We start from the raw sequence: 26,966 nt of genomic DNA on the forward strand, positions 1-26,966 counted from the left end.
AGTCATGGAAAACCCCAGGATGGGGATGATTAAATTGGGCTCAGGGGTTGGAGGAAGGGATTGAGGTGGGGAAACTGAGCCTGTGTGTGTTGGGGAACATTGTACCTTCAGCCACCATAACCAAAAATGACTATATTTTGAAATAATAAGTGATGTGGAAAAGTCAACTACTTTTAATTTGATGCTTCTCTGTGCTTAGCAATGATGCTCTTCAGAAAATCTTAAGTGATATTACTGGGGATATTTTTCTAAAAAAACCCTCCACCTCTTGAAAATTCAGCTTCATGATGTTTAAGATATTGATAGTCGATAAACAATTTCTTCACTATTTATCAATGATTGTTTTAAAGTGAACCTGAGAAATTAAATGAATTTTTTTTTTCCAGCTGTCTACCACCATAATGTTGGTGGACATGCCAGTTCATTTACTGGATACTTGAAAAAATTATGCTTGTATGTTTTGAAAATATTTTTCTCTTCAGACTGTATTTCTGGTGGTGGCTACAGTTAAATATTGTATGGAATTAGAAGGTTGAGGGTTTGTTCTTTATTTAAGAAAATATTATTTAAGAAAAATTTCCAACTGACCAATTTAAAAAAAAAAACCACAAAACAACAAACTTCTAACAAGCAAACAAACCAAAACCAAAAACCCCAAAGTACGGTTTCCTTGGGGATGTTAAGTCTAAACAAGTATACAATAATTAATCATTTATTAGACAATCTTTACTTAGGAAAGCTTCTTAACACTTACAACAGTCAGTGGGATGAAAAGGTGCTTAACTTGAAGCACATCCCAAGGGCTTTCCTCATTTGCATTTTACTTGCTCAAAGAACTTTAGGTTTGCTTTTTTTTTTAGGTGCAGTGCATATTGTAGCAATTTGAGCAAAATTAAAGCATTCCTAAAGCAAAAGAGTGCATCGGAATGGTGTTTTAAGAATGAAGTGCTTGCTTACTGCTTTCACGCTGTTTGAAACCTTTTATTTCTGGCTCTTACCCAATGTGGAAGGAGTTTGTTTTCAGAGAAATATTGTTGCCAAGGGACGAATGTTGACTGAGTTGTGTTTAAAACAGGCTGATATTAATTACATTCTTTTAGCTATTCTCCTTCTCTGGATAACTTTAAAAGGTCCTTCCAATTTCCAGAATGCTGAGGTAAGCTCTCAGAACATGAACGCTGTGTCTCATCATTTACGTGAAGAATGTATTAAAGAACTGGCAAGAGCTGAACTCATTTTTGTGCACAGTCAAGAAATGTTGGTTTCAGATGATTATACTAATTAATAACATACAATGGCATTAGTGAATGCAGTGATTTCCCTCCCTTTCCTCTTTTATCTTTAAAGTCCTTATCTGAGCCAGTTATCAGCCAACCTGTGTGGAGAGCTGCTTACTGCATTAGACCAGAACAGGCTAATTTTTTTCAGGACCTATTCTGTGATCGGGGCAGCATGATCTCAAGCAAAGTCATTCTTTGGGGTATTCCAGTTCCCCGTTGATAACATGGACCTAATGTTTTGCATTGGATTTTGGTTCTTTCAAGGATCAGGCTGCGTTACTTATCTTGCCTCTTCTTACAGAACAGTTTTGTGCAAGCCTCCTTGAACTGGTGGTCCCAGTGATGGGACTGTTAAAATGCTCACCCCACCAGAACTTGCACAGTGTGTTGGTTTTTTTCCCAACTAGCTCCTGAAGACTGAGCCCAGTTCATGTTTTTTAGTCTTCTGCCTATTTCAGAGTTTTAGATCACTTTGTTCTGTACTAGGTAAAATGCCACTTACCAAGTATTTTTGCTTAATACTCAGTACTTTAAGAAATACTGGGTTAAGAGAGCATAATGTACATAACTGCAGAGCTTGCCTCAGGGTGCCAACCCAGCTGCCTTGCTGTGCTTGTGTGGGAGCCCTAGAGGAGAGTAAAACAAGCTGAGCCAAAGCAGGTGAATTTTCCCTGCCAGCCCTCTCTTCAGCCTTCCGTGTCTCTTCGCAGACTTGTTTTTGGGCCTTCTCATCCTCTCCTCTCATCCCTCCTTCAGTGGGATGAGTTCAGCGTGTCCTGTGAATTTCTGGGAGAAGAGCTCCAACGAGGTTTTCTAAGTCTGAACTCCTTGTCCTCCTTGTCCACCTCCAAGTCCTGCTTGCTCTCAGCCCTGGCTGCTGACCAGTGGTCAGTCCTCCCTGGAGCTCCCTGGATGTAACCTGACAGCTTATGCTCAACTTCTGAAATCTGCCTGGGAAGCTATAGGCCTGCTGGACATAAGTGAAGGCCAGCTTTAGTGGTCAAAATCTTGTTTTAACAAAAGGTTACGTACTTTTTGCCAGCTATGAGTTCTCAACAGAGGCATGTGTTTCTTCCCTTCATTCAGACGATGGAAGCCAGCTTCCTACTTACTTGAATCCCAACATGAAAGCTCCCTTTCTCTCAGCTTTTCTGCCAGTCGCAATCCCTGTCACTCATTAGCCTCTTTCTACTTTCCTGAAAACTTGCTTTAATCCTGACACCTGTCTAGAAACATCTTCTGATAGAGATAAGCATTGGCTTATTGTTTTGATAAATTCTCTGGATCTATTTGTTTGAAAAAATAAATGTTACACGTCCCAGTTGTCCCTCAAGAGATAGTCCTTATATTCAGGAGTTCATGTTGACTTACAAAAGATTAATGTGCATTTACAGTGAAGTTGTCCAGGTTACATTAATCAATAAATTGGCAATCAATTTATGGATTACTAGAGAACATTTATGACTGCCAACATAAATCCATACTATCTCATTAGCATTCTGTTTAAATTATATTTTTATTTCTTTAGACAACTTCGACAGAAATTTCTGAGTATTCATCGGACAATGACAGTGTGGGAGAAGGAGAGATGGGCCTGGCGACCACTACTCCAGGATTCACTAAGACATTACGGCCGAGGTCAGGAGTGGACACAGGGGAAGTTACAGTACGACCGGCCAGCGAGTGGCTGAGGTCTGCGCAGGCCCTTCTCAGCACCCCCGGGAAGCAGGCGGGCAAGGCCCCCCGAGCCCCCACCGATTCCACGAAGAAGACGAAGCTACTGAGGTAAATGCAATTTCCACCTTAAGGAAATTTTTTTTTTTCAAATTGTAAGTAAAAGAATACTTACAGAAGAGTAGGCGTGTATTTCAAGGATAAACATTTTAGAGATGCAAATTCCAAAAAACTTAGAAGAATGTCATTTATCTGTAAACAAGCAAACAAGGCAAGAAAGAACTCAGTTCAGTTTTAAAATCTGTGGTGAAAGCTCTTGATCTTGAACTCCTGCGTACAAATCAATATGGTTTTTGCACTTCTAATAATGCTTCTAACAACAGTGCCTTAGATGTGTGAGTGGATATACTTCTGGTTTAGTTTGTAATCATTTCATTGCTTTGTCCCTCTCCAGATAGTCTGCAAAAATGCTGTACCTCTTTTTTTTTTTTTTTTTTTTTCTCGTTGTCCTCCCCAGATTTGTCAGGGCAAAATTATCCAAAATACTGTAGGAAGGGGGTGGATGAGCAATTGTACTGAATAGTGCAGGACAGAATGATATTTAGGCAAAGGTGAGATGTATTTGTTAATCTGAAATTTAAATGTCTGTGACTAAATTAAATACATTAGAAAGATATCTAACTGCTGAAAGAAAACAGCCTGAGCAGTGGAAGCCTGTTGTTCATGATTCGCTACTTCTAGCTAATTACAGTGCAGAAATGGTCACTTCCTATATTGAATTAAGGTATGCCTCAAGCTATGGAGACTACAATGACAATCTTCACTTTGGTTAAACACCCATACCTTATTTTTCTCTTAAAATGTTCTTGGCTATTTGAAAATGCTTACAGATTTGAAAGTCCTAATTATTGAGGATCTTGTGCAAGCAAACTTTATTTCTTGTTACTTTAAAAACATAAAGACACAAGTGTACTAGGTCAAACCAAAGCTGTAACCCCCAAAAATGCCTGTTAGTGGACAAAACCAAGTATCTGTGAAGGTAACAAGAAAAGGACAGCTTCATTTGATGACCTCTACTTTCAATAATCTTAGTGCAAAAATTTTATTTTACAGCGAAGATACTCTGAAACAAGCGTATAAGAGAATAAATAGCTTTAAAAACAAACAAAACCAAGCCAACCACAACAATACAGAATGTAATCTGTCCAGAGTGGCCAGAGGAGCAGAGCTTCAGGGTTTTTCACTCCTCCATCCTGTGGTTCCACCTTGGGTTGCTTTGGGAACAGTGAAGCAGGCAGGAAATTCCTCAGTTATGAGTTTTGTTTATCTAGTTATTTTGCTTGTCCAGGTAGTTGTCATCTTTTCACTCTTCCTGTTCAGGGCATTAATTCCATGTGTCTCTCTTTCCCATTCCTCCTTTTACTGTTGATGGAGAACATTTTCATTGGTGTGCTAACAGTGGATATAAGAGTCTGCATCCTCGATAGGAAAGCTCTGGTTTTCAGTGCTGTGGATTGAAGGCCAGTTTGGGGAAAGGTTTGTCACCTTCTCGACTGAAGTGACAACCCCGTCTTTCTGGTTATATAGCTAAAAGTTACATGGCAGTCGTTGGCTTGTCCTTTCTCCTTCCTTCCCACCTTTGCTGCAGATTGAGGTCAAGCAGAAAAAGCAGTGAGCAGGGGAAATCATCCTGCAAGCTGGATCTGGCCCGCAGGCTCCCACTCAGACCATTTGGAACTTCGCAGTAGGTGGAAGAGAGCCGAAAGCCTCTGCTTAGCTGGGCTTTCTTTTTCCAGGCTGATGCCTAGGGAAGCATGGGTCGAGCGGAGATGGGGCAGGTGGTAGAGCTACCGTCTTTCTATGTGAATTCCTGCGAGAGAGGTTCTACTCCAAATCTAGACCGTATTAAATATGCTTACTTCATGGAAGAGTGCTGATGTAGGTAGAATAGACCTCCTGTGGGTTTTTTTCCACTTTAAAGACAATAGAAATTATTTCTGTTTTCATCTTTCTTTGCTGTTTGAGATGAATAAAGTCGTCAAAAACAGAGAGATTATTTACAAAAAATTTTAGCTTATATTTTCTGAAAAAATCTTATACCATGTGTAACAGTCTCTTCCAAATTCTTAAAGCACACTGCAGTCTGCATTTATATTTGCATTACCTGATTGCAGCTATGCTTCTATTACCTCAGTGGCTTCATTTTTCTATGCAACATCACAGAAAACCTCCTATCATCTCCCCCAAACCCCAACCAAACCCAAACAAAAAAACAAAGAAAAGAGTCGTAACAGTCTGTGGAAAAATTCAAATAAGCTACTTTCTACTGTCCTCTCCTCCTGGAATCCTCCTGAGGCTAAAATAGAAATGAGTAGTTGCCTGGATGGGAGGAAAAACTATTGTTTGTTTGATCCTATTACGGATGTAATTGTCATACACTACAAAAATTAAGATGTAACCAAACCAACAGAAATCTTCAGAAGTAAGCTGATTATGGATGACTGAAATAAATTCTGCTGATCCTAGTGTTAGAAATTTCGGTGTCAGTTCAACACCTGTGAGTGGAAGTAAAATGAGAAATCTATCTATGTCCCCAAAAGAACATGCACAATATACAATGTTGCTTATGAGGAGCGAAATTTGAAGGGGCATCTTGCAATCCTTCTGTTAGGAGTTAAGTTGGGTTTTGGAAAGTGATTAGCATCTCCAGACAAGAAACGGGTGACAGAAGCAGTTCCTCCCCCACCACGCCAACTGACTGGTCTATTCTGTGCCCTTTTGCCAAATTCTCATATGTATTCATGTATCCCCTGTAATGTTAGGTTTTGTTTTCAAAATTGTCCTAAGATTGTTCTTTCCGCCACGGTCCACAGGGGAGAGCAGGTAGTCTGTATGGTGCTGTTTGTCCTTCAGGGGTGTAGGTAGTCCCAGGCAGGTTCTGAAGCAACCCGAAGGGCAGTACTGTAGGAGGTGCCAGTCTGTCATGCTAGTGGCAAAGTATCATCTCTTCATTTACAGCCATCAATACCACTGTTCCTGGACGTCCTCACCTCAAACATTGGTTTTATATGCCACCTTGGGTAGCTGCCTTCCTTTATTTAAACAAAATTGGTGATGGATGAAGCGGGAGTAGTATAATTTTCCCAGTTACGCTGAGAGATAAATGTCATCGTACTGCATGCATGAGCTACTAAGAGAGTTGATAAGGAAGTGCTACTGGTGGTACTTGATACTGAGGTGAATTGCCTTGGTGATCAGGCCAAGAGGTGTTGGGTTAGACGTTCCTGCCCTTTTATTCCACCACAAAGTTTCAGTTTCTCAGCTTGAGTCAACAATGCATGGGAAAATATTGCAAGTGATTTGCAAACCTGAGGGAGGAGACTATATACTGCAGATAAGTTTTCAGGAAGCTCTTCTTTTTAGATTTGGAATTCCTGTTAATGGTACAGGGTGAAATGTCTAAACTGCACTAGTTCCAAGTCTCTCAAGGTTCCCTTGTGAAAGAAGGGAGAAAGGAAGAGTATCAGAGTTTGTTACATAGGTTAAACAGATAACTGGGTTCATTCACTATTTATAAAGAAGAAAACCAAAATGCACACACTCAGCTTTTCTTGTCTACAAGTAAACCTTTCTTAAAGGTTTTATGAATTGTTTGCTTTTTGTAGTAAGATTTTATTTCCATCAGGAAAAAAACAAGTCTGGGTTTCAGTGCAGGAAATAGATATCTTAAGTTATATAATGTTAACCCTACTTTTCAATCTGTCATGTTGCAAGAGATTTTAGCTGTGAAGAATAGCTGCTTTAGCTTTTTGTTTGGTTTTTTTTTTTTTTTTAATTTGAGTGGCTGGTTTTAGTTTAATAGTAGAAAATTGTGGGAAACTGTTTAATTATCTTATATCTACTTGTATGCAGACCACTTACAGATCTGATCTGCTAAAATTAACTTTTGTTATCAAAAGAGGAGAAAATTACAGAATGTCCTGGTGCTACGTGCGGTAAAATGAAACCCAGTTGTCACATGAGGCCAACTGAGGTCCTGAAAATAAAGGAAATTGCCAAGGGAGGAAGGAGCTGGCACAAATGAAGCAGGCTTTTAATCTAAAATTGGGTTTGTTCTTTCTTACATCCATCCACAAGTAACAGGAGGGTGTAACAGCAACATACTAGCCCTTTTGACCATCATGTTCTTATGGTGATTTAAACTATTGATTAAGTTTTCCCTGCTAGTGAATTTCTTGTTGGATTAGGAGAATATAACCTAAGAATATCATGGCTGCACTACAGATGTACCACTTGCAATCACTGGCAATGTACACGGGCAAATTATTTTGCGCTTATTAAAAGTTAAAATGTCTTTCTTTTTTTAGAAAGTGTGGATGGTTTCACTGGGTCAGATGTTTGGTGTTAACAGGCAAAAAACAAAACACATTAAGTAAAAAAATGCCCACTTTCCTTAAAATGACAGATTTCTCCAATTTACTGTATTTTACTGATTGGAATGGTTTAGCAGGGTACAGTTGTTCCCCATCAGAGAGAAGTCATTTTGGTGCCATGTTTAACCATGGATCTTGCTTTTCTATGCAAGATCTCTGCTCAGGCAAGCCAAAACCTTCAGAACTCTGAGGGGAAGGCTCTTCCCTTATCTTGTGGGGCGTGGCTGTTCCTCCATCAAAACTGGTTCCTGCAGAGTCTTGATCTTAACTTTGTTACTCTGCTCTATGATAAATTGTGCATGTGAGCCTGGCACTTGATTTTTCTGATTTTTTTTTTTAATTATTTTTTCTTTTTTACAGATATATACTGGCCAAAACCCAGATAACTTATTTCTGGGAAGACTCTCCGTATTAAATCATCTAACTTCTGCTGAGAGTCTCTGCTGTAAGAGAAGTAGGACAATCTGAAATTTTTTTTTTCTATTAAGGAGTCTGAAGAGCCAGAGAGCTGTGGTAAACTTCTGGGTTTTTTTTTCAGTGGCTGGTAAGAAGGGGTGGTCAATGTTTTGAAAACTATGAAAGGAGCAGGCCCCAAAAGCTTACATATTTCCAAAGATGTTCCTAAATTATTTCAAATATTTTCTGTGAGATAATTTGGCTAAGCAGAGGCATGGGAAAATCAATCACTTCTAAAGTTTTACTTAAAATCTTTCACTGGAGTGCACCCTCCATAAGTTCGCAAATGGCACCAAGATGGGCGGGAGGGTTGATCTGCTTGAGGGTAGGAAGGCTCTACAGAGGGATCTGGACAGGCTGGATTGATGGGCTGAGGCCAGCTGTATGAGGTTCAACGAGGCCAAGTGCCGGCTCCTGCGCTTGGGTCACAACAACCCCATGCAGCGCTACAGGCTGGGAAGAGGGGCTGTTGGGGAAGAGGGGCTGGAAAGCTGCCCGGTGGAAAAGGACCTGGGGGTGTTGGTTGGCAGCTGGCTGAACATGAGCCAGCAGTGTGCCCAGGTGGCCTCAAAGGCCAACCGCATCCTGGCCTGCATCAGAAATAGCGTGGCCAGCAGGAGCAGGGAGGTGGTTGTTCCCCTGCACTGGGCACTGGTGAGGCCGCACCTCGAGTCCTGTGTTCAGTTTTGGGCCCCTCACTGCAGAAAAGACATTGAGGTGCTGAAGCACATCTAACAAATAGCAATGAAGCTGGTGAAGGGTCTAGAGAGCAAGTCTCATGAGGAGCAGCTGAGGGAACTGGGGTTGTTTAGCCTGGAGAAAAGGAGCCTGAGGGGAGACCTTATCGCTCTCTACAACTCCCTGAAAGGAGGTTGGAGTGAGGTGGGTGCTGGTCTCTGTTCCAGGTAACAAGTGATAGGACAAGAGGAAATGGCCTCAAGCTGTGCCAGGGGAGGTTAAGATTGGATACTAGGAAAAACTTCCTTACTGAAAGTGTTATCAAGCATTGGAACAGGCTGCCCAGGCAAGTGGTTGAGTCACCACCCTTGAAGGTATTTAAAAGATGTGTAGATGTGGCGCTTAGAGATATGGTTTAGTGGTGGACTTGGCAGTGCTAGGTTAATGGTTGGACTCGATCTTAAAGGTTTTTTCCTGCCTGAATGATTCTATGATTCTGTATGGGATGTAGAAAGTGCTCACCCACCCTGTTCTCAGCAGTTACGACTATAATCCCTCTTACATCTCTTCCTCTGCACTGTCTGAGGCAACTAGGACCTGGAAACCAAATCTCACTACACAAGAATGATGAAGCTTTGGTGCCTGTGACAAAGAGCTATTTCTGATTTGCAGGAGTAGTTGTGGTATAGTGTCCAGACCTACTTGGAAGTTTAATTGTTAAAGGTGGTATTGAGGATGTCTCTAGTACATGCTGGTTGGAATTCACAGCTGAATACTGTGATTTCTCTAGATAGTCACTTGTGTCTAATGTGGTTGCTGAAATATACCTCTGGCTCTCGCTGTGCTATGGGGTCTCACAAAAATCTATCTTTGTTCCACATATGTTTTATGGAGATGACCTCCTTTGTGGAATGATTGAAAAAAGAGTGGTGAGAGACTACACAGACTCAAAAAGACTTTGGGCTTATTGAATTCTTTTAAGAGAGGCTCCAAATCCTTGAATCCTTAAGACTCTAGAACAGGCTTGCAGTATGTCTGCCTTGTTGATTTGGCTAGTGTAAAAGAAACCTCTCTGGATGGGTACAACAGCTTAGAGCGTTGAACTGTGAGCAACTAGTGTGCAAGAAAATCCAGCATCCCATGCAGTTTACTGAATCACTGCATTGCCTGTCTACTTGGTATTTTTTTCAAATAAATGTGGAAGGTCTTTTCTCTCTGTTTTTTGTGTTGGCAGATGCAAATGGCCCTTGATAGCTGTCTGTTAGAAATTATCATTTGTGTTATAGTACAGATCTTCCATTTTCCTTTCATTTTAGGTGTGTATCTCGGATGCCATTGATTTGACATGGAAATTGTGGGTTGGCAGAAACACTGATTCCTTTCCAAGGGAAAGACCCCAGAACTTATAGCAGAGTATAACTACTTGACTTAAAATTATTGCTGTCTACTTTGGTCTGTGCTTATTCTGTCACATAGGAAAAGAAATTGTGTTATGCTTTGATTCCAGAAAAGTAGCCCACATTTAACAAACAGAATAATGCCAGCTATCATGGTAGTGGTGGTTCATCCAAGGTAAAAGTTTATAAATCTAATTGTTGAGTCAGAGCTTGAGTGGAACTGCTCTGTAAAGCTAAAATTACTCTTTTGGATCCCTTCTTACTGCATGAAGTCAACAGCTGCTCTTCTGCACTGGAGAGGAGGTAGGCCTCTGTAGAGGAGACTTTTGCTTGTGTGGCCAATGTCCTTCAATCGCGTCTTTCATATGTACCCATGCTATTTTGTACACTAAAGGAGTACTTGCTAGTGACTGTCATCATTCAGTGTTGTGTATTATTTTGGAAGTTGTAAAGTAGCTGATAATAGCTGATGGGTTTGCAGTGTTGACAAATTAAATGCCACCATACTTAGGGATTATTTTTTCTTCTTTAGCAAGCACCCCATGCAGTGGAAATGGACAGCTGAGTGTTGAAGTCAGTTTCTTTACCAGTTAATTTGGAAATATGAGAGGAGTTCTGTCCTTGCTTTGAAAAGAGAGAAGGAGAGAAATTGCCCACTCCTGAGATGGGGGTATATATTTGTGTAACCTATAGTGTTCTGAAATACATGGAGTACTGAATATAGTGTATGTGAGGAAACAACTCAATAATGAGATGCTTAAGTGTTCACTGTTCTTAAATTCAAATGAAGTCTGGAAAGGAATAAAGTTGCATGAATGTTTGTTGCACTTACTTTTGGTAAGTACCCTGCTGAATGAAAACCTTAATAAATAAACACAGATCTCCAGCACTTCAGAAAGAATGAAAATTACTTTTCAAAACACAAAAATTACTTTTCAAAACACAGCCTACTCACTAATGCTCTTTCTCCCCCCCCCCCCCCCCATTAGCCTCATTGGAGTTGCAGGCTAGGGACCAGCAGCCTGAGAGTCACAGATCAGGCTCAGTGTTACCTTTTGGTGATACTTGTCACATGGTGGCACAAAACTCTTCAGTCTTGCTGTTGAAGTTTGTGGAAGTGGGGGGAAGGGGGCAACCACCAGAAACTGAGCTTTTGTACTAGATGCCGAGTTTTCTTATGGTCATAAAAGCTGTCTTTCATGTGGATGTTGTTGGACATGGACAGTAATAGCAATGTATTGTTTTAAATACAGTATTTCAACAAGCTCAGATTTATTACGGAAATAGGACGTGGATTTTGTGCTTGTTAAATCTATCTGCCTTCAGGGATTTAAAGGAACAAAATGGTTGTACTGAAAGTTTTGTGATTAAAAATAAAAAGGTTGTGGGCAGTGGAGATTGTATCTGAGCAGTTTGGCTTCACTGAACAGCTTTTGCATTAACAACTTGCCAAATGTGTTCAATTTCCTCATATTAAAACATTTTGGGGGCAAGTTTGAAGTGCTGGTCAGTAAAGTATGCATCTCAAATTACAGTTTTTGTTATTTAAATACAGTTTGTCAGTTCCCTTGATTACAGAAATTGTACATTAGTAATCAAAATATATTTGCCAATTATACACACACACACCAGATGTTGGGTTCATCACGGAGGACAATTAAATGCATCATAAGGGCTAGATCTGTGCAAAAGAGGGAACTGAATATCTTTTTCTAAACTTTTTGAAGCGGCTGGATGCAATAAATAAATACAGACTGCAGATTAACCAAGACCTGGTACTGTAGAATTCAGTCTCCACCCTTGATGCCAACAAACCTCCCATACCTGGCAAAATTAAGCCAAACAGTTTCTGCAGCCTCTAAAGCTGAAAAGCCAGGAAAGCTAGGGTTTTTTTCAGAGGGATAATGTGTAGACAGTGAAAAGTGAATATTATTCATCTCTACCTTGTATTACCAAAATAAGCAAAAAGTTAATTCCATATGATAGAATCTATGCCAAAAAAATGACTGTTAGTCCCAGTAAACCCAGTTAACTACCAAAGGCTGAATATAAAAGCTCATTAGGTATTTAACAAGACACAGATGTGCAATTGGGAATAAAATAATAGTAATTTTAACCATTTAGTTTTTTTCAAAACATGGAGTTGGTTCTTACACTGAAGCCAGCATCTGCTTAACACCACGCTCTGCTTTGTGTAAGCTTTGTGTAACTCTGTCTTAGTGCTCTCTGCACAGCCAGGAGTGGCTCTGGCTGTAGAGTTGACAGTATATCACAGCACATACACAAGTGTTTTCAGCAGTGTGGGCACCTGTACTGTATGAGGAGGAATTAGTAGTTTTCAAATACCATTGTCATCAAATGTTAGAATATGTAACAGAAAGCAAATTTTTCTTTGTTTTATGTGTTTAAGCTGAAAACGGACTTAATCCTCCTGGGTTTGGGGTTGTGTTTAAATTTTTTGTTTCTACCTTTTAAAAGAAACAAACCATAAACTACCAACTCTCTCTCTTGCCAAAGAAATTGCTTTTGTGCATGGCATGTCCTTGAATTGTATTTACAATTTCAAAATGTATGAAACAGTCATTATAAAAAAAACAACAACCAAACCAACAACATTTCCAATGACCAGCTGAGAACCTCTCATAAATACATTCTTGCTTATATTTTATATTCTGCAACCAAGCAGATGCAAAATGCTTTATGATGTTTTTCTGTTTAAACTATTTTTAACTGCATTTGGAAAGTGAATGGAAAGATGATGATTAATAAATATCAGTGAATTTTATTAGCACAAAGGGCTGCTAAGGAAAGGCACAGTTTTACTTTTCATGGACCTTTGTGATAACTATTATCCTAATACAGACATGGTTAGTAAATTAGTAATAAAATTGTGTCAGTGAGACCCTCCCTGGTAGGCATATCAGGCCTGAAACAGGAATGGTGTATTACTGTTGTGTCCAATAGCCACAAAACCAGGAACTTGCTTTCCTTCATGCTATAGGGTGTTTCTGCCATAGGTGAAACAGTAGTGGGCTGACAGAAGAGTAGAAACTGATTGACTGGACACAACCATAGCCTGTTCAGGGAAAGGGGGGGAAATTAGGCTGTGAGCCAGTAGTAGCTGCTCTCTTGTGCAGGTACCTTAAGGCTTTCTAGCATTATTTGAACAAAGAAAATTTTGTTGTCTGTGGAGGGAATAGAGGAGGGGTTTAGAACACTTCTGTTGAACAGTTTTCTTTCAGCAAAGCAAGTTTTTGAGCTACTAGCCGTTTTGTGTATGGCTATAGTCCAACCATGGAGTTCAGTTGCAGACTCATGCATGCAAGACTTAAGCAAGTGAACTGAAAATGCATTTAACTGCTGCTTTTCTAAGCCTAGCTGAGCTGGCATCTACCTGTTCCACCACGGCTTGTGTAGACCAGGCAGCCGAGCTGAATTACAACTGCATCTGAGAACAATTCCCTGGCAAGAAGAGAAACTGGGCAGACTATGCTGGAGTTTGTATAACTGTCTTGCCCACAGGTGTTGCAGGGCAGTAATGCTTGAGTACTCAAGTTTTGGGGGAAATGTGGCTGAGCAGAGTGTGATCAGCAAAATAACTTATCCTGTATGAAGTTCTGTGCTTGACCGTGCTGCTTTTGGTATCAAAGTTTCCATTGCACTTCTCTGTATTAGTTGCCCTTGTGTCTTAAAGTTCATGTTGAAAGCACAATTAAACAAGGTTGTTAAGCTTACCTGGAAGCTCGCTGGAGCCCAAGATTTCCTAAATATTTTTGTTTGTTTTCCTCCTTAATATAGCAGTTTTTATAGGTTCTTTATTCTGGTGGTTTGGGGATTTTTTCCTCCTCTGAAAGAGTCTGAGTTTCTTTCTTCCCTGCCTGAACCACACCAGCCATACAAAAGAGATGCAGTAATGTAAACTACAAAACTTTTATAGATCATTCTAGGTCAAATGTGGCTCTTGTATTTCAGAGCGTTCATTCTGTGATCTTTACTAGCAAGATGTTTAGCCATGCCATCTAATAATTCTTGTGATAGTTATGATTTTGCAAAGTATATAGTTGTTCATTAGAACTTCAGCTGAGACTGCCAGCTGCTTTTCATATAACCTGTTGACTTGTCTGCAGGTGAAATTGCTTAGTAACTGCTAACCAAAGAGAGATTTTTACAGCCTACCTGAAGTGCTGCTTAGTCCTTTTAGCTCCTTTTTGGTTTCCACAGGTGTGAGTCTTCTCAGTTTCACATTTGCAGTGTGAGCTTTACCAAGCTATTTGGCTTTTTTTTCTAAACCAAAAAATTCTATTCATGTGCACAAATAACCGTAAGGTGATTGTATATGCTGACTCCTAAACCAGTTTAACCCAAGAACACATTTCACCTTAGTAGAAATCTTTATCGATATACTTGATAGTACTTGTTGTGGAAAAACTTACGCTATAAGGAAAGAATGAAGTAGGTTTTTATGCATATAACTTCTTTGAAGCCAAGGAAAAATGCTGAAATACTCCCACAGTAGTCCAAAGCTCTTTGTAGTAGCCCAAAGACAGCTTCCAACACATTTGTCTTTTTGTTCTTGAAGTGAGAAATTATGTCTTCTGGCTTTGAATCCAGGGGTAGGAATTGCTTTAGTGTTACCTTAAATGTATTTGTGCTAGATGCCACTCCTCTGCTCCTCACCTTGGGAATGCTAAATTAATTTCATCTTGGAGAGTGTTCAGACCACTGAAACTGCACACTTGACCCAGCTTGTGAAATGAATCATAGGGTCAAGTATGGGTAAAAGAATATTTTTGTGATCACTCCTTGCCAATAGACAAACAAATCTGTGAGGAAAAAAACCCTAACCTGTTATAACTGGTGGTTACGCTGGTTTGTTTTGAATTCGCAATTGTCTGTAGTGCTGTCAGGATACATGCATAAGTGCAAAGAAAAGTTGGGAACTTTCGTTAAAATCCTTGTGTTAGAGACAGGACTGAAAACATGAAGGTTTTGGACATCCAGATAGTGAAAACTTTTTATTGTGTGTATTGACCCTAAGTGTATGTTTTATTGGAAGTATATCCATTGGAAAATCAAAATTAGGATAACTAATCTGCAAAATGTAATTTTACTGTATGTTTCTGTCTCTAAGGGTCAAAGCATACATATTCCATCTGTCCTATGGCTTGTCACTTGGTAAAACTGAATACTAATTCCTGGCAAAATTGAGCATTCCTTTATTCTCTGCAGGGGCGGGCTAGCTGAGAGGTTATATCGACTGCAGAACAGAGAAAGATCTGCCATTAGCTTTTGGAGGCATCAGTGTATATCAGATGCTAAAACTGCATCAGGTAAGAAGCACTATATGTGTACTACTATGTGAAAGTGTACACTTACATGTGTGTATATATGGCCCACATAGGGCTACAACTGAAGTTTATATTCTTTGTGGGTTTTTTTGCCTGACTTGGTTTTAATACTCTCTTGATTGTCTGCTGAGCTAATATTGCATTTCAGCTAAATATGATGGTTTATAACTTCTCAGTCATCAAAGTGTTTAAATGTAAGGGCTAAAGACCTTGTTTTAAACAGCCTCCATCTAGACTCTTCACAACTTGATTTCCAGCATCACCTGGGGAATGGTGTTTCCAGCAGGTTGTAGGACAATTCAAGGTTTAATTTATGGGTGTGCAGATGGGTTTTTGGTTCTTGTTGTTTCTTTTTAACCACCTTTTCCTCTTTCCTTGTTCATTTTTCTTTGGTTTGAAGTCAGCCGTATTCATGGATAAGTGCTGAAATTGTGAATGACAGCAAATATGGACATACAGAACACAACCATGAAATGAGTGTGAAGCGTAACTACAGTGGGCACTTCACTTAAGAAACAGTGGGAGTTACGCAAATTAGAAGTGACTGATAGCACCACCTTTCAGTAGTATTTCTTGAGAGATAATGGATTCATAGAGTTTAAGTGTAAAGAAATGGTTAGGTTTTTTTATCAACTTGTGTGTGTGTGACTGTAGGCTACAAAATTTCAAGTATTTATTCTGTACTAAGCTGACTACTTGTTTCTGAGCACATATTAACTTCCATTTATTTTTCAGAAAGTCCTCTGGTCTTAATTTGAAAACATGCCCATGAGGGAATCTATCACTTGCCTTGAGAGTTTGTCCTTAATTCCACTCCCAAATTTCTAAAAGTGGGTTTTCTTCCAAATCTGAGTTTGTCTGGCTTCAGTTCCCCTCTTTTGTTTCTTGTAAAGCTTTTCTCCATTAGATTAAAGAGCTCTTCAGTATGTGGTGTTTTCCTTCTCTGGCACTTGCATAGCAAAATCATGCTGCGTCACAATTTTCATAAGCTAAACAGACTGAGCTCTCTAAGGCTCCCTAAAGCATTTTTACCAGTCTTCAAGTGATTTGCATGGTTTTTCACTGCACCGTCTCAAACTTTTCAGCATGGTCTTAAGGACAAGGAAGCTACTCTGTATGCATTCTTCTAGTTTTACTGTCATCAAAACCATTGGCCAGGTCCAGTTCACTACTCAGCCTCCTGTATGTTCAAGGCCTGTAATAAGTGTTTGAATCTGGTTTGGGTTTGGTCACAGCGTGATGCTGGGACTTCACGTTGAATTGATTGTCCCAATATGATTTCATAACTTCTGTAGCTGTTGTTTTCTGAGATCCAGTTTCCCACTCTCCAGCTACCATTTGTGTTTCTTCTACCTAAACACAGGGAAGTATTTGTGCTGTATCCAGGTCTGCTTCATTTGAGTATGCCCAGCTAACCATGCAGTTCAGATCATTGTGTATGTCAAGCCTGTCTTCTTTTAGTTGCGAATTTGCTTGAATTTGTGGTATCCACACAGTTTCTTATATTATTTTTTTAACTTGTTTTTATGTCATTGATGAAACCATTTAATAGCATGAGTGTTTACTTTCAAATCCTGCTGGAACTGCTCTTACTTAGTTTTTTTTCCACTGATAAAAAGCTCAACTGTAATTCAAAGTTAGTTACCTTGTCATGGTTTAACCCCAGCCAGCAACTAAGCACCATGCAGCCGCTCACTCACTCCCCCCCATCCAGTGGGAAGGGGGAGAAAATCGGGGGAAAAAGGAAATAAAACTCCTGGGTGGAGATAAGAACGGTTTAATAGAACAGAAAAGAAGAAACTAATAATGATAACACTAATAAAATGACAACAGTAGTAATAAAAGGATTGGAAAGTACAAATGATGCGCAGGGCAATAGCTCACCACCTGCCAACCGACACCCCGCCAGTCCCCGAGCGGTGATTCCCCGCCCCCACTCCCCAGTTCCTAAACTAGATGGGACGTCCCATGGTATGGAATACACCGTTGGCCAGTTTGGGTCAGGTGCCCTGGTTGTGTCCTGTGCCAACTTCTTGTGCCCTGGCTGGGCATGAGAAGCTGAAAAATCCTTGACTGTAGTCTAAACACTACTGAGCAACAACTGAAAACATCAGTGTGTTATCAACATTCTTCGCATACTGAACTCAAAACATAGCACTGTACCAGGTACTAGGAAGACAGTTAACTCTATCCCAGCTGAAACCAGGACAACCTGAAATACTTTTTTTTGCATTCCACTTAAAGGGTACACTACTGGTAGTGAAAATGGTTGTTTTTCCGTAAGAAGGTTGTATCATTTTAAGTTACACCCAAACTGTTGGCTAAAGCTAGTCTCACAGTTTCTCACTGGAGCTTTAGAGGGCTTACATCCCGTGGCCACTTGCACGCTATGTGTTCAACATGCCATCCATGTGGAATGGCACATTATATTTCTGACTTTAATTCCTTACTTATTTTTCCAGTCACTTTGCCTAGCTCTGATGTCAAGCTAGCTGGTCTCCAGTTATTGTAGGTCACTTTGTTCGCCCCTTCTGAATACTAGCAAAATATCATCATCCTTTCAGACTTCTGGAATTTCCCCAGTATTTGAAGACTGACCAGAAAGTAACATCAGGGAACCAGAAATGTCTTCAGCCAACTCTTTTCAGAAGTGCCGTGTTGAAAATTATACAGGCATGCTGACTTAAAACCACTCAAGCCTTTTGCATGTTGTTGATCCTCCACCTGAGTTACTAATGGATAGGAGGTTACTTCGTCATTCTTAGGACAAGGACATCCTCTTGTTTCTTCTGAAATATGGAACAGAAATGGATATTGAATAGGTCTGTCTTTTTAATAAAATGAAAATTTTTTAGTGTTCTCTATAGTAGTGGATCTGCAACATTGCTAATACGCTAATATTCTTTTTGTCCGAGCTTCACATGTGTCAGTACAAAAATCTTGTGTTTGCATGGTCACCATTTTGTTAGACTTTAACTCCTAGGCTGAACTATTCCGTGCTAAACATCTGCCTCTGGCTGAATTCCTTTCTTTGATGATGCCTCTTTCTTTCAGAAAATGAGTCAGAATTCATTAGCATTTTATGAGAAAAAGGCGATGGGAAAATACCTTGTTCTATTCTGAAATACATATAAAAAATTCTGATGAGTGTCTTCAAGACAATTTAGTTTTGGCAGAAGATGAGCCATTTCTGGGATATGCCTTTTGTCATCATGGTGAAAATCTACAAGAACTTGGGCAAGTTAGAAGTCTTTAGGACAAACTACTGTTTTACTTACCCTGTGAGCATTTGCTAAAATTTCTGAAAGATGCTGAACATGCCATAATTTAGGAATACACTTCAACCTCACAGCCTGAATTTAATTTTCAATTCCCAATCCTTATTCCAAAGGATGAGGATGATAAAATAATCATTAAAATAGCTGTGATAATATTTGGAGGATATTTTTTCATTTAGGGCAAAATTTATTTTTGATGCTTTTGTTCTTAGAATGGCCATACTGTTTCATGTCACCAAAATAAAATTGGTGTTTGGTTTGGAAAATGTTAGTCGGAATGGCTGAAATTTTAGTAATGTTACTAGATAACCTCGTAATTGCTTCTAGTGTGGAAATGTGAAGTTTCAGCACAGCAAATGCATACCACTTTTAGCTTTCATCTTTTTAGGTTCATATTAAGGGTGTCTCACTAATTTGAGATTCTTCTTGGATTTTGTTTCCCCTCTGTTTTGCCCAGTAATATTTCTAAACCACATTGTTTCCAGGACTGTTTCTGACTGTGGCAGCAGCAGTAGAAGAAAGAACTTCTCAAATGACAAACTCAAATGAGTTATCAAAGGAGCCTGAAGTTTAATGCGGAGGATTGAAGTAACTTGCTGGGAGAGCTGTCATGTCGTTTTGGACATCCCGTAGACATTCCCGTAGAAGTTCATTGCTAAGGCAAAGGGGAGCAATTTCAAATGAGATCAGTTTGAAGTCCTCCTTCTATTTGAGAATTAAGGAAAAACATTTCCAGAAGTGTGGGCTGTTCCCCCCATTAGGCATTTCGTGTTACAGAATTTTATGCCTTCATTTTGCAGTTGTTTACTTTTATGTTGTATCAATGTCCATGTTATCCAAAACCCCCTTGTTTTGGTTTTATTTTTTAAAAATTCCTTTCTGTTTGCTCCCCTGACCCCTTTCTGTAAGTAACCATTGTGGTTTGGCTGCCTCTGGGTCACTGGGATGAATCACTACTCCAGAAAAGAGCGCCTCCTTTCAGCACGCACTTTCTGGTTTTTATACAGTGCAGGGGGGGTCTCACTTTTGGCTGACTCACTCTGCAGGGTAGAAGATATCTTTGTGCTTTCTCCATTTTGACAATTTTGGGTCAAAATTGCGTTCGGTAGTTTGTCCCCGTGTTGTGATAGGCACTCACTAAGGATGTGCGTTTTTGCGAGGTGATTGGTATTTCCACTTCTGTAATCAAGCTAACCATATCAGACAGAGGCCTGAAAGAAGAGAAGACCAAAGCTTGCCCATGCTACACAGTGTTGGTTGGATGCTTGCTGTGGTTTAGTTCTAATGGAGACAGATGCCAGGCACATTGCCACAAATCCAGGTGTTTTTTTTCTTGACAGATGTAAAAGGAAGGCTGAGAGGTGTGCAGTCCCCGCAACAGCAAGTCTCTGCTCAGTCAGGCTGATGGTTTTGAGAGTACTATGTGCAAGGGCTTTTAGACCACTTGCAAGCTTTTTCGTGTATGCAGGGCTGCAACTTCCCCATGAAGTTTCCTGTTTGGGCAAAGAGGAGATGTGGACAGTTGAGAGAGAGAAAAAAAAAAGCAAAAAAAAAAAACCAACAGAAAACCAAACCTTTTTCCTGTGAACATCTGCTGGTTATATGGGGATTGCATGATGCAGAAGAAAAGATAGTGCTTTTCTGAGTTACATTCAGACAACTTTCCTGTCTATGGGATAGGACACTAAAAATATTTGAAGCAAACTCATCTAGATTCCTTCTGTAACTTCTGAAGTTTTACTTTCTATAGATTTTATTTTCTGTTGTTTTTCCTTTCCTTGCAGTTATCATCAAAGCAGTTTTTTACCTGAAAGCATGTTATTCTTTAGCATTTGTAATCTGATACAAGATATTTGGTATTTGTTGGCCTGAGATTAAGATTTGGGATTGGATTACAATTGAGTTTTAGTAATAAACCGATAATAAACCCAAACCATTGATGTTTCCTTCCAAACTGCTCCTTCCTGTCAGAGGGAAGTGACCTTCAAGGGGCAGTAATTCTTCAGTTTGCTGAGGCAAGTGGAACACACACATGAGGGGAGGAGGGTGAAGCCCTGGAGATGAGGACAGGGTTTCACATGTAACACCACATTTTCAGGAAGGCTGAAAGGCTTACAGAAGAGGACATAAAGAATCACTCCCTCCTTCCAGTTCAGTGACTAGTTAAGGTGATGGGAAGAAAGGATTTTAGCAGCTTGAATGCCATGAGACCTGCACAAAAGTTTCTCTCTGTGAATGAAGAAAACAAGGGTAGTACTTAACAGGGTTTCCTTTCACCATGCAAAAATCTTCTATACACACGAAAGTCTGAGCTTTGCTAGTTGTTGCTTATTTTCTTAGTTCTTGATAGTTTGTTTTATTACTTAAGAGTTAATCCTATAAATTAGAGACATGGCAAGTGGCCAGATTTATATTTGGTGGTTTTTTGATTTTGTTTTTATTTTTGGGGGTTTTTTTGCTAGCCAACTGTCTGAAATTGTTACAGCATTGGGAAGGAAAAAATCAAATGTAAACTTGTCTTTTTCAAACAAGAATTCTTTCTATTGTTTTTGTTTTCTTATGAGAATCAATAATGGCATGCACAGTCAATTTAAGTAGTTTACATATGTTCTTACAAAGAATGTATAATGTTTAAATCACAAATTCAACAACCTTTTAAAAATTAATATAGATGAGGCAAGAAGCCATCATGCCTGCAAGACTTCGTGTGTTTTTGAGAAAAATCTTTTTGAATGGCTTCAGAAGTTACCAGCCCAGGAAGAATAACAACATGTATAGATCAGAATATCAACCAGATGGTTTTGTACAGGTTGTGAAAATGCTGGAATCTTCACCTGGTTTTCAACGTTGACTTTGGATTGCAAGGGTCTGCTTGGTATCTACCTGCTTCCCAAGTTTGTTATGCCTGCACCTGCAATCTTTTACGTGAGGTAGGAGGAAGAACAATAATGGGATGCCAAGCAAAAGCATGTTGTCCTTTTGATTTATGCCTGTAATTTGACATTTTATACCTTTTATACTTGAGAATGAAAGTAAAATTTTGTGGCCTGAGCCAGAAAATGTAGGCTTGGCTATTCTTCCACTGCAGATAGTAAGTGCTGTCCCAGGAGGGTGTCTAGCAACTGCAGTTTTGGAATCCACATTAGACAATTAAAAGTTAAATGATGTTAGGATGAAATAATGCCTCTGAAAAAAATAACTGATGGAGACTAACATGGAAGTGTGTTGCTAGTTTGCTTTATTAAACAAGGTGTAAAGTAGGGTTTTCTTTGTTTACTTTGTACTTCCATAATGTGTATCTGATCCATCCATCAGAACCAAATGCAGAACTTGACTTTCATTCTTAGTGCAGTAAGTACTATTCCCAATGTCAATTGCTCAAGATTCTTTGTACTTTCCCACTATACTTTGAAACAGTGGGAAATGTTATTTTATAAAAGCTTTTAACTAGGATTAGTAGAAATTTGACTTGAGTGTAACACCTGTATTTCTTATAGTTCATATTTGTAAAGAATTTGCCAGTTAAGTAAAAGTTAAATTATAACTTTTCAGCCATGTTCTTTAGAAATGTCAACTAATTATGTCAGATACAGTACAAATTTGCTTCTAAACTGCAGTTCATATATATGATTTGTTTGATAGCTCTTTGAGCAAAAGTAACAGTAATTTGTTTTTCTTAAAAATATCTATCCTTCTCCCGTATCATTCAGATATCATTAAGATCAAGAATTGTGCATTGTGACTGTTTAGCTGGTAAGAACAAATACAGGTTGTCCTGACTGCCTTTGCACAAAACAAATATTTGTTAGCAGTTTTGCAAAGATTAATGTGACTTCAAGCAACCTCATCTTCCCTTGGGTTTTCTTATACGTTTGTCTTGGTTTTTTTCAGAAAGATTTACTTGCATGAGTATCTTTTTTTTATTATTGATATAAAAGGAAGGTATTGAGGTACTCTTCCTTTTGCCTCTTGCCCTGCTTGTTTGGTTTCTTTCATCCATGTGACTTATGGGGTAAGTCTTGTGGCTGAGGAGTTTCTCTGTTATTTTGTCATTCTTGCTTTGCATGATAGTCCACATGTATATTACTGGTAGATGTGTGTGTTCTCTATTACTGGAGACTTTTTACTATCACAATAATAATAATTTCCATTCTGCTCTTCCATGCTTGCATATGAGTAGGGGTTTCCCCCCCTCCCCCCCCAGAATGCTCAGTGGAGCAGAGCTGTACACTGCTTGGCATTTTACTAAACTCCAGTTTTCTTCTGTGTTTGTAAGATCTGTTCTGTATGCTTGTAGTTCACTGTTTTCTGCATTGGTACTGTGGCCTTTATGAAAATTTATTTCTACCTTGTGTCATGTATGATTGTTACATTCAGATGCACATATCATGTCCCTCAGCCCTGTGGGTGAGATGCGTTCCTTCAACATTGCAAGATTTTTAAATTCTCATGAAAGAATAGAAAATTGAAGAATTCAGGAGTACCCACTGTCATAGTGTCAGCCTGCCTTTGGTTTGCTCTTGTGGTGGTGTTACTGTTGTTACTTATGCTGAGCTGATCTGCATGGAGGTGCACTTGCTATCCCAGCTAACACATTCAAATCATGCAGAACATGGTAAATTACCCTCTGCCCTAGCTTCCTCTTCAGGACCTGGGAGGTGTCGCATACTCCAGTGCCTTGTCCTGAAGCACTTTTCCTCACCCTACAGGTCTCATAGGCACTGCTCTGCTGCGGGAGTCCTATCAACTGACTCTAAAGAGAGTTGTTCCCTTTGAGAGCTTTCTGTTCAAGGCTACAGGTGCTCTTTTGGAACACTTGAACAGTAACATTTTAGTAAAAGTCACTTGAGTGAGGTGAAACTGCATGTAGTCTTATTGATGTCAACATTTGATGGATTTCTGTATATCAAGTCCCGTGGATCCTCTCCCTGCAGTGTGTTCAGCTTCCTGTCACTGTGTAGCAAGAGAAACATGAAATATGCAGTACCCAAGAGATTATAATTTCTATATTTTCTCTTCATTTGTCTTCCTTATTGGTAGTTGTGGAGTTACTAAAACAAACTTTAGAGTTGTATTTCAGGCACTGAAGCCAGAATGTCTGAACTTTTTTTTTTGTTAATTGTGCTCCTTGATATTTTTCCTTTTCTTCTCTCCAAACTACTTTTTGGTAGTTAAGAGTCAAAGCAGACTGGCTTTCTTCTTAGCCTCCCTCTTAGGCTGCCCATGGCATGGCCAGTACATCATCTGTGACTATGTACATTTGGTATTGGTGTGGCTTATATATATGCATTTGCTGTGAAGCCACTTTGTTAGATCTGAAGATTAAGGCCTTCACTCTGCCAGAGACTGTAGAGTCATGCTGAAGTTTTCAAAAGGCTCAGGATCTCAGGGTCCATGATCTCCAAAGGAATGGGGACTTTTTTTTTCTTTTTCTTTCTTTTTTTTCCAACTGTCCTGGAATTCACAGTAATGCAGAACATCTGCAAAGTACAGTGTCAAAACGTGGTATATGACATGGTGTATGACTGAAGGGCAGCATCACCCTATGTACTGAAATAATAAACAGAAATGAAAAGAACTAACCAGGGAAAATGATGCATTCAGCATGGAGTGTGTTTGTTCATCTCCCGTGTGCTTGAAATATCTTTGTGGACTGAGCTACTTCATGTCTGGGTTGCAAATTGGAGTGAGAGACTGACATCCCAGAGGTCACCTGGAATTAAATAATTAACTATGGACATAAGAGCAGATCTGGTAGGTGGTCATACCAAAAGTTCCTCTAGCTTACGTTCCTGTTTCTGGCAGTGACAAGGGCTACCAAAATGCCTAGGAAACATTATAACAGGGCTAACACTTGATGATATTTCCCCAAAGTATTCTCCCAACAGTCTCCCAAAGATCACTGACTTGGGAGCTTTCTGAAACAGAACTAGTGTCTGTGTTCTTAGTAGTTCTAAATATTATTTTTTTCTCCTACCAAGTAGTTAGTGGTTGTTTTTCTGAACCATGCATACAATATAGACCTGTTTTGATTGCACAATTGTGAAGCATCAGGCTTTTTTGGAAATCATGTCCAAGGTCTTCGCCAGGTTTATTCCATTACTGCTGTAGCCAAAAAGACCTTTCCCTGTGATTTCAAAGGTTCTGCTAACAGTAGCAGTGAGATGTTGATGTCCCATTTGCCTAGGTTTGGATCAAGATTTCTTCATCTGTCTCTGAGGAGCCTGAAGATGTGGCTCCTGTGTGTGCTGGTGGGGTGGTGCTGAATCTGCCTGTCCAGCCCCCTCATGGCAGGGCTGCTGGATGGCTTTTGTCAGAGCTTTCTGTTTCTTGGCAGGGAGGTGAGGGAGGTTCTTGTCAATCATAGAGAGGCTTCACCAGAGATACTTCCCTGCTTAAATGGCTTGTTCCTCCCACCAGTCAGTCTCTGCTGCTGGTTTCACTCATTGTAGACCACTTGTGAGGTCTGAAGCAATTAATTTGTTTGATCACGGTCCATCTAGCTATGATTTCTGTCTCTTGCCTTCCAGTGGGTGGCATTTACCACAGCCTTTCTGCAAAGGGCTGATGTGACCTTTACGGGTGGAAACTAACCCAGCTCATCACTGGTACCTGATTTTTCTTGTACTCTGACCCTTCTGTGACCAACGTTTTGCATCACTGGTAGCCAGCATGTTGCTGCATGTCTTTGTGAAGGCTTTTCGTATGGAAAATTCTGTTAGAAGTGAGGGAGCATCACAGGCCCTCGTGGCTGATTTCCCCTCCTTTTAAATGGTGCTCTTTAGAGGAGGCACCTTGTACATCCCCAATACCTCTTCAAAATTCACGCTCAACCAGATTTATCAGTGCCTTTCTATCTCTCTTTGTGGCACCTCGAGCCTTGTGTATCAGGGACTGAACTTATACTTCAAGCCCCTGGGATGAATAAGCTCTCTGTTTATACTCATGGAGCCAGATCTTTCAAATGATCCTTGAGCCTGTGTCAGTGGATGTTTTCTCTGACTTTCCAGCTGACTCTGTGTGAAGGCTATGGAGAGGTGCTGGAATGGGCAGCTGCCCATGCCAGGCTGCGTTCCAGGACCACCGAGCTGCAGCAGCTCTCTGTCATCAGGAGCTCAGAGCGCCCAGGGCTTTGCTGAGAAATGCACCTATGTCTGACACTGATCAGGCAGCTCTCTGGGTTTCCATCTTTATCTCCGTCAAGCATTGTGCTGTTGCAGAGGCATCTGGCACCAAAGAAGAGCTTTGTTAAGCAGGCCTCAAACTGCTGCTTGAGCGGAAGATTTCTAAATGCATTCAGGCAGCTGTATGCTCACTCTCGGTGAGTGTGCATGTGGACTTGTGTTTCAGTGGGAGAAGAAATGTTACCTTCGAGTAAGTAAACTGAAGGGTTTTTTTAAACAAGCATTCCATAGGTGCCTGCAGTTCTTATTCCTTCTCTTTTTCTCAGGGTCCTTCCATTATATAGCGTTAATGCCTGGAGTCGGTGGTTGAAGGATAACACTAGGTATGCTCTGACCCATATTTTCATTACCATAGTGTGGTGCCTATCTATTGTGGACGCTGAGGCTCAAAAAAGATGACAGAGAGTCTGGCCAAGAGCTGTAGAACATATATACTCTTATTGTATCAAATGTGCCTGTGGACCATGCACCTTGAACAGCCAGTATCTTGGTTCAGTGACTTCATCTTGCCTGTCTTTCCTATGTGCTGAAGGAGCTTCTCCAGGAAGGTCCGGCCTGGGCACTGTAGAAGTAACTGGATAGTGTTTGAAACTGGCATAATCCAGCCTGGCTGGGCTGTCACCAAAAAGAACCATCCTCCCTCAGCCCTTCCTGCCCCATCTCTCTCCATCACTTGTTCCTTCCTCTCCCTTGTATCTGCTTGTGTGCTTTGGTAGCTTTGCAATTAGCTGGATTAGCTCATTGATTTTGTTAAAAACTAATGCTGAAGAAAGAAATTCATGAGAGCTCTAGACAACAGAATGGGAAATGAAGGAATATGCAGTGTAGGAATGGGCAGGATTGCAGCACAGTTATTGCTTGCGCCTTGTTTAATACGTATTACTGTAAGGTATTCTTCCTTGTTTAAGATTACTATGTATTGCCATGAAGCCTGCACATCTGCAGGTTTTAATTTCTTGGGCTGTAATTCTGTTTTGCAAGTGAAATTAAGTGAATGAAGACTTCAGCAAGGACTGAGAACTTCTGTTAGTTATCCAAGGGTGAAGGAGAACATTGTAAAACCTTGAAGTAAGCTTTTCACACGGATGAACAAACAAGTAAACTTCTTTGGAAACTGTAGAAATTGCAGTGATCCAGCCCATCTCCTCACCCACAAATTCTCCCTTCAATGTGCAGCCACGTATGTTTGATTTATTTTTGATTGACATAACAATACAAGAGCCAAATGAATTAAAAAT

General features: G+C 40.0%; 1 protein-coding gene across 2 annotated transcripts in view; it reads left to right on the forward strand.

Annotated features, from left to right (window-relative positions):
- SPIDR (scaffold protein involved in DNA repair) overlaps window positions 1-26,966 on the forward strand; it is a 209,157-nt gene that overhangs the window by 51,751 nt on the left and 130,440 nt on the right. For both annotated transcript variants that reach the window (XM_049827826.1, XM_049827836.1), the window contains exons 6-7: window positions 2,809-3,065; window positions 15,148-15,248. In XM_049827826.1, coding sequence (XP_049683783.1) covers window positions 2,809-3,065; window positions 15,148-15,248 — 358 coding nt within the window. The remainder of the gene's footprint in view (window positions 1-2,808; window positions 3,066-15,147; window positions 15,249-26,966) is intronic.

The sequence above is a fragment of the Accipiter gentilis genome, chromosome 2 (assembly GCF_929443795.1).
Source record: "Accipiter gentilis chromosome 2, bAccGen1.1, whole genome shotgun sequence".
Classification (NCBI taxonomy): Eukaryota; Metazoa; Chordata; class Aves; order Accipitriformes; family Accipitridae; genus Astur; species Astur gentilis.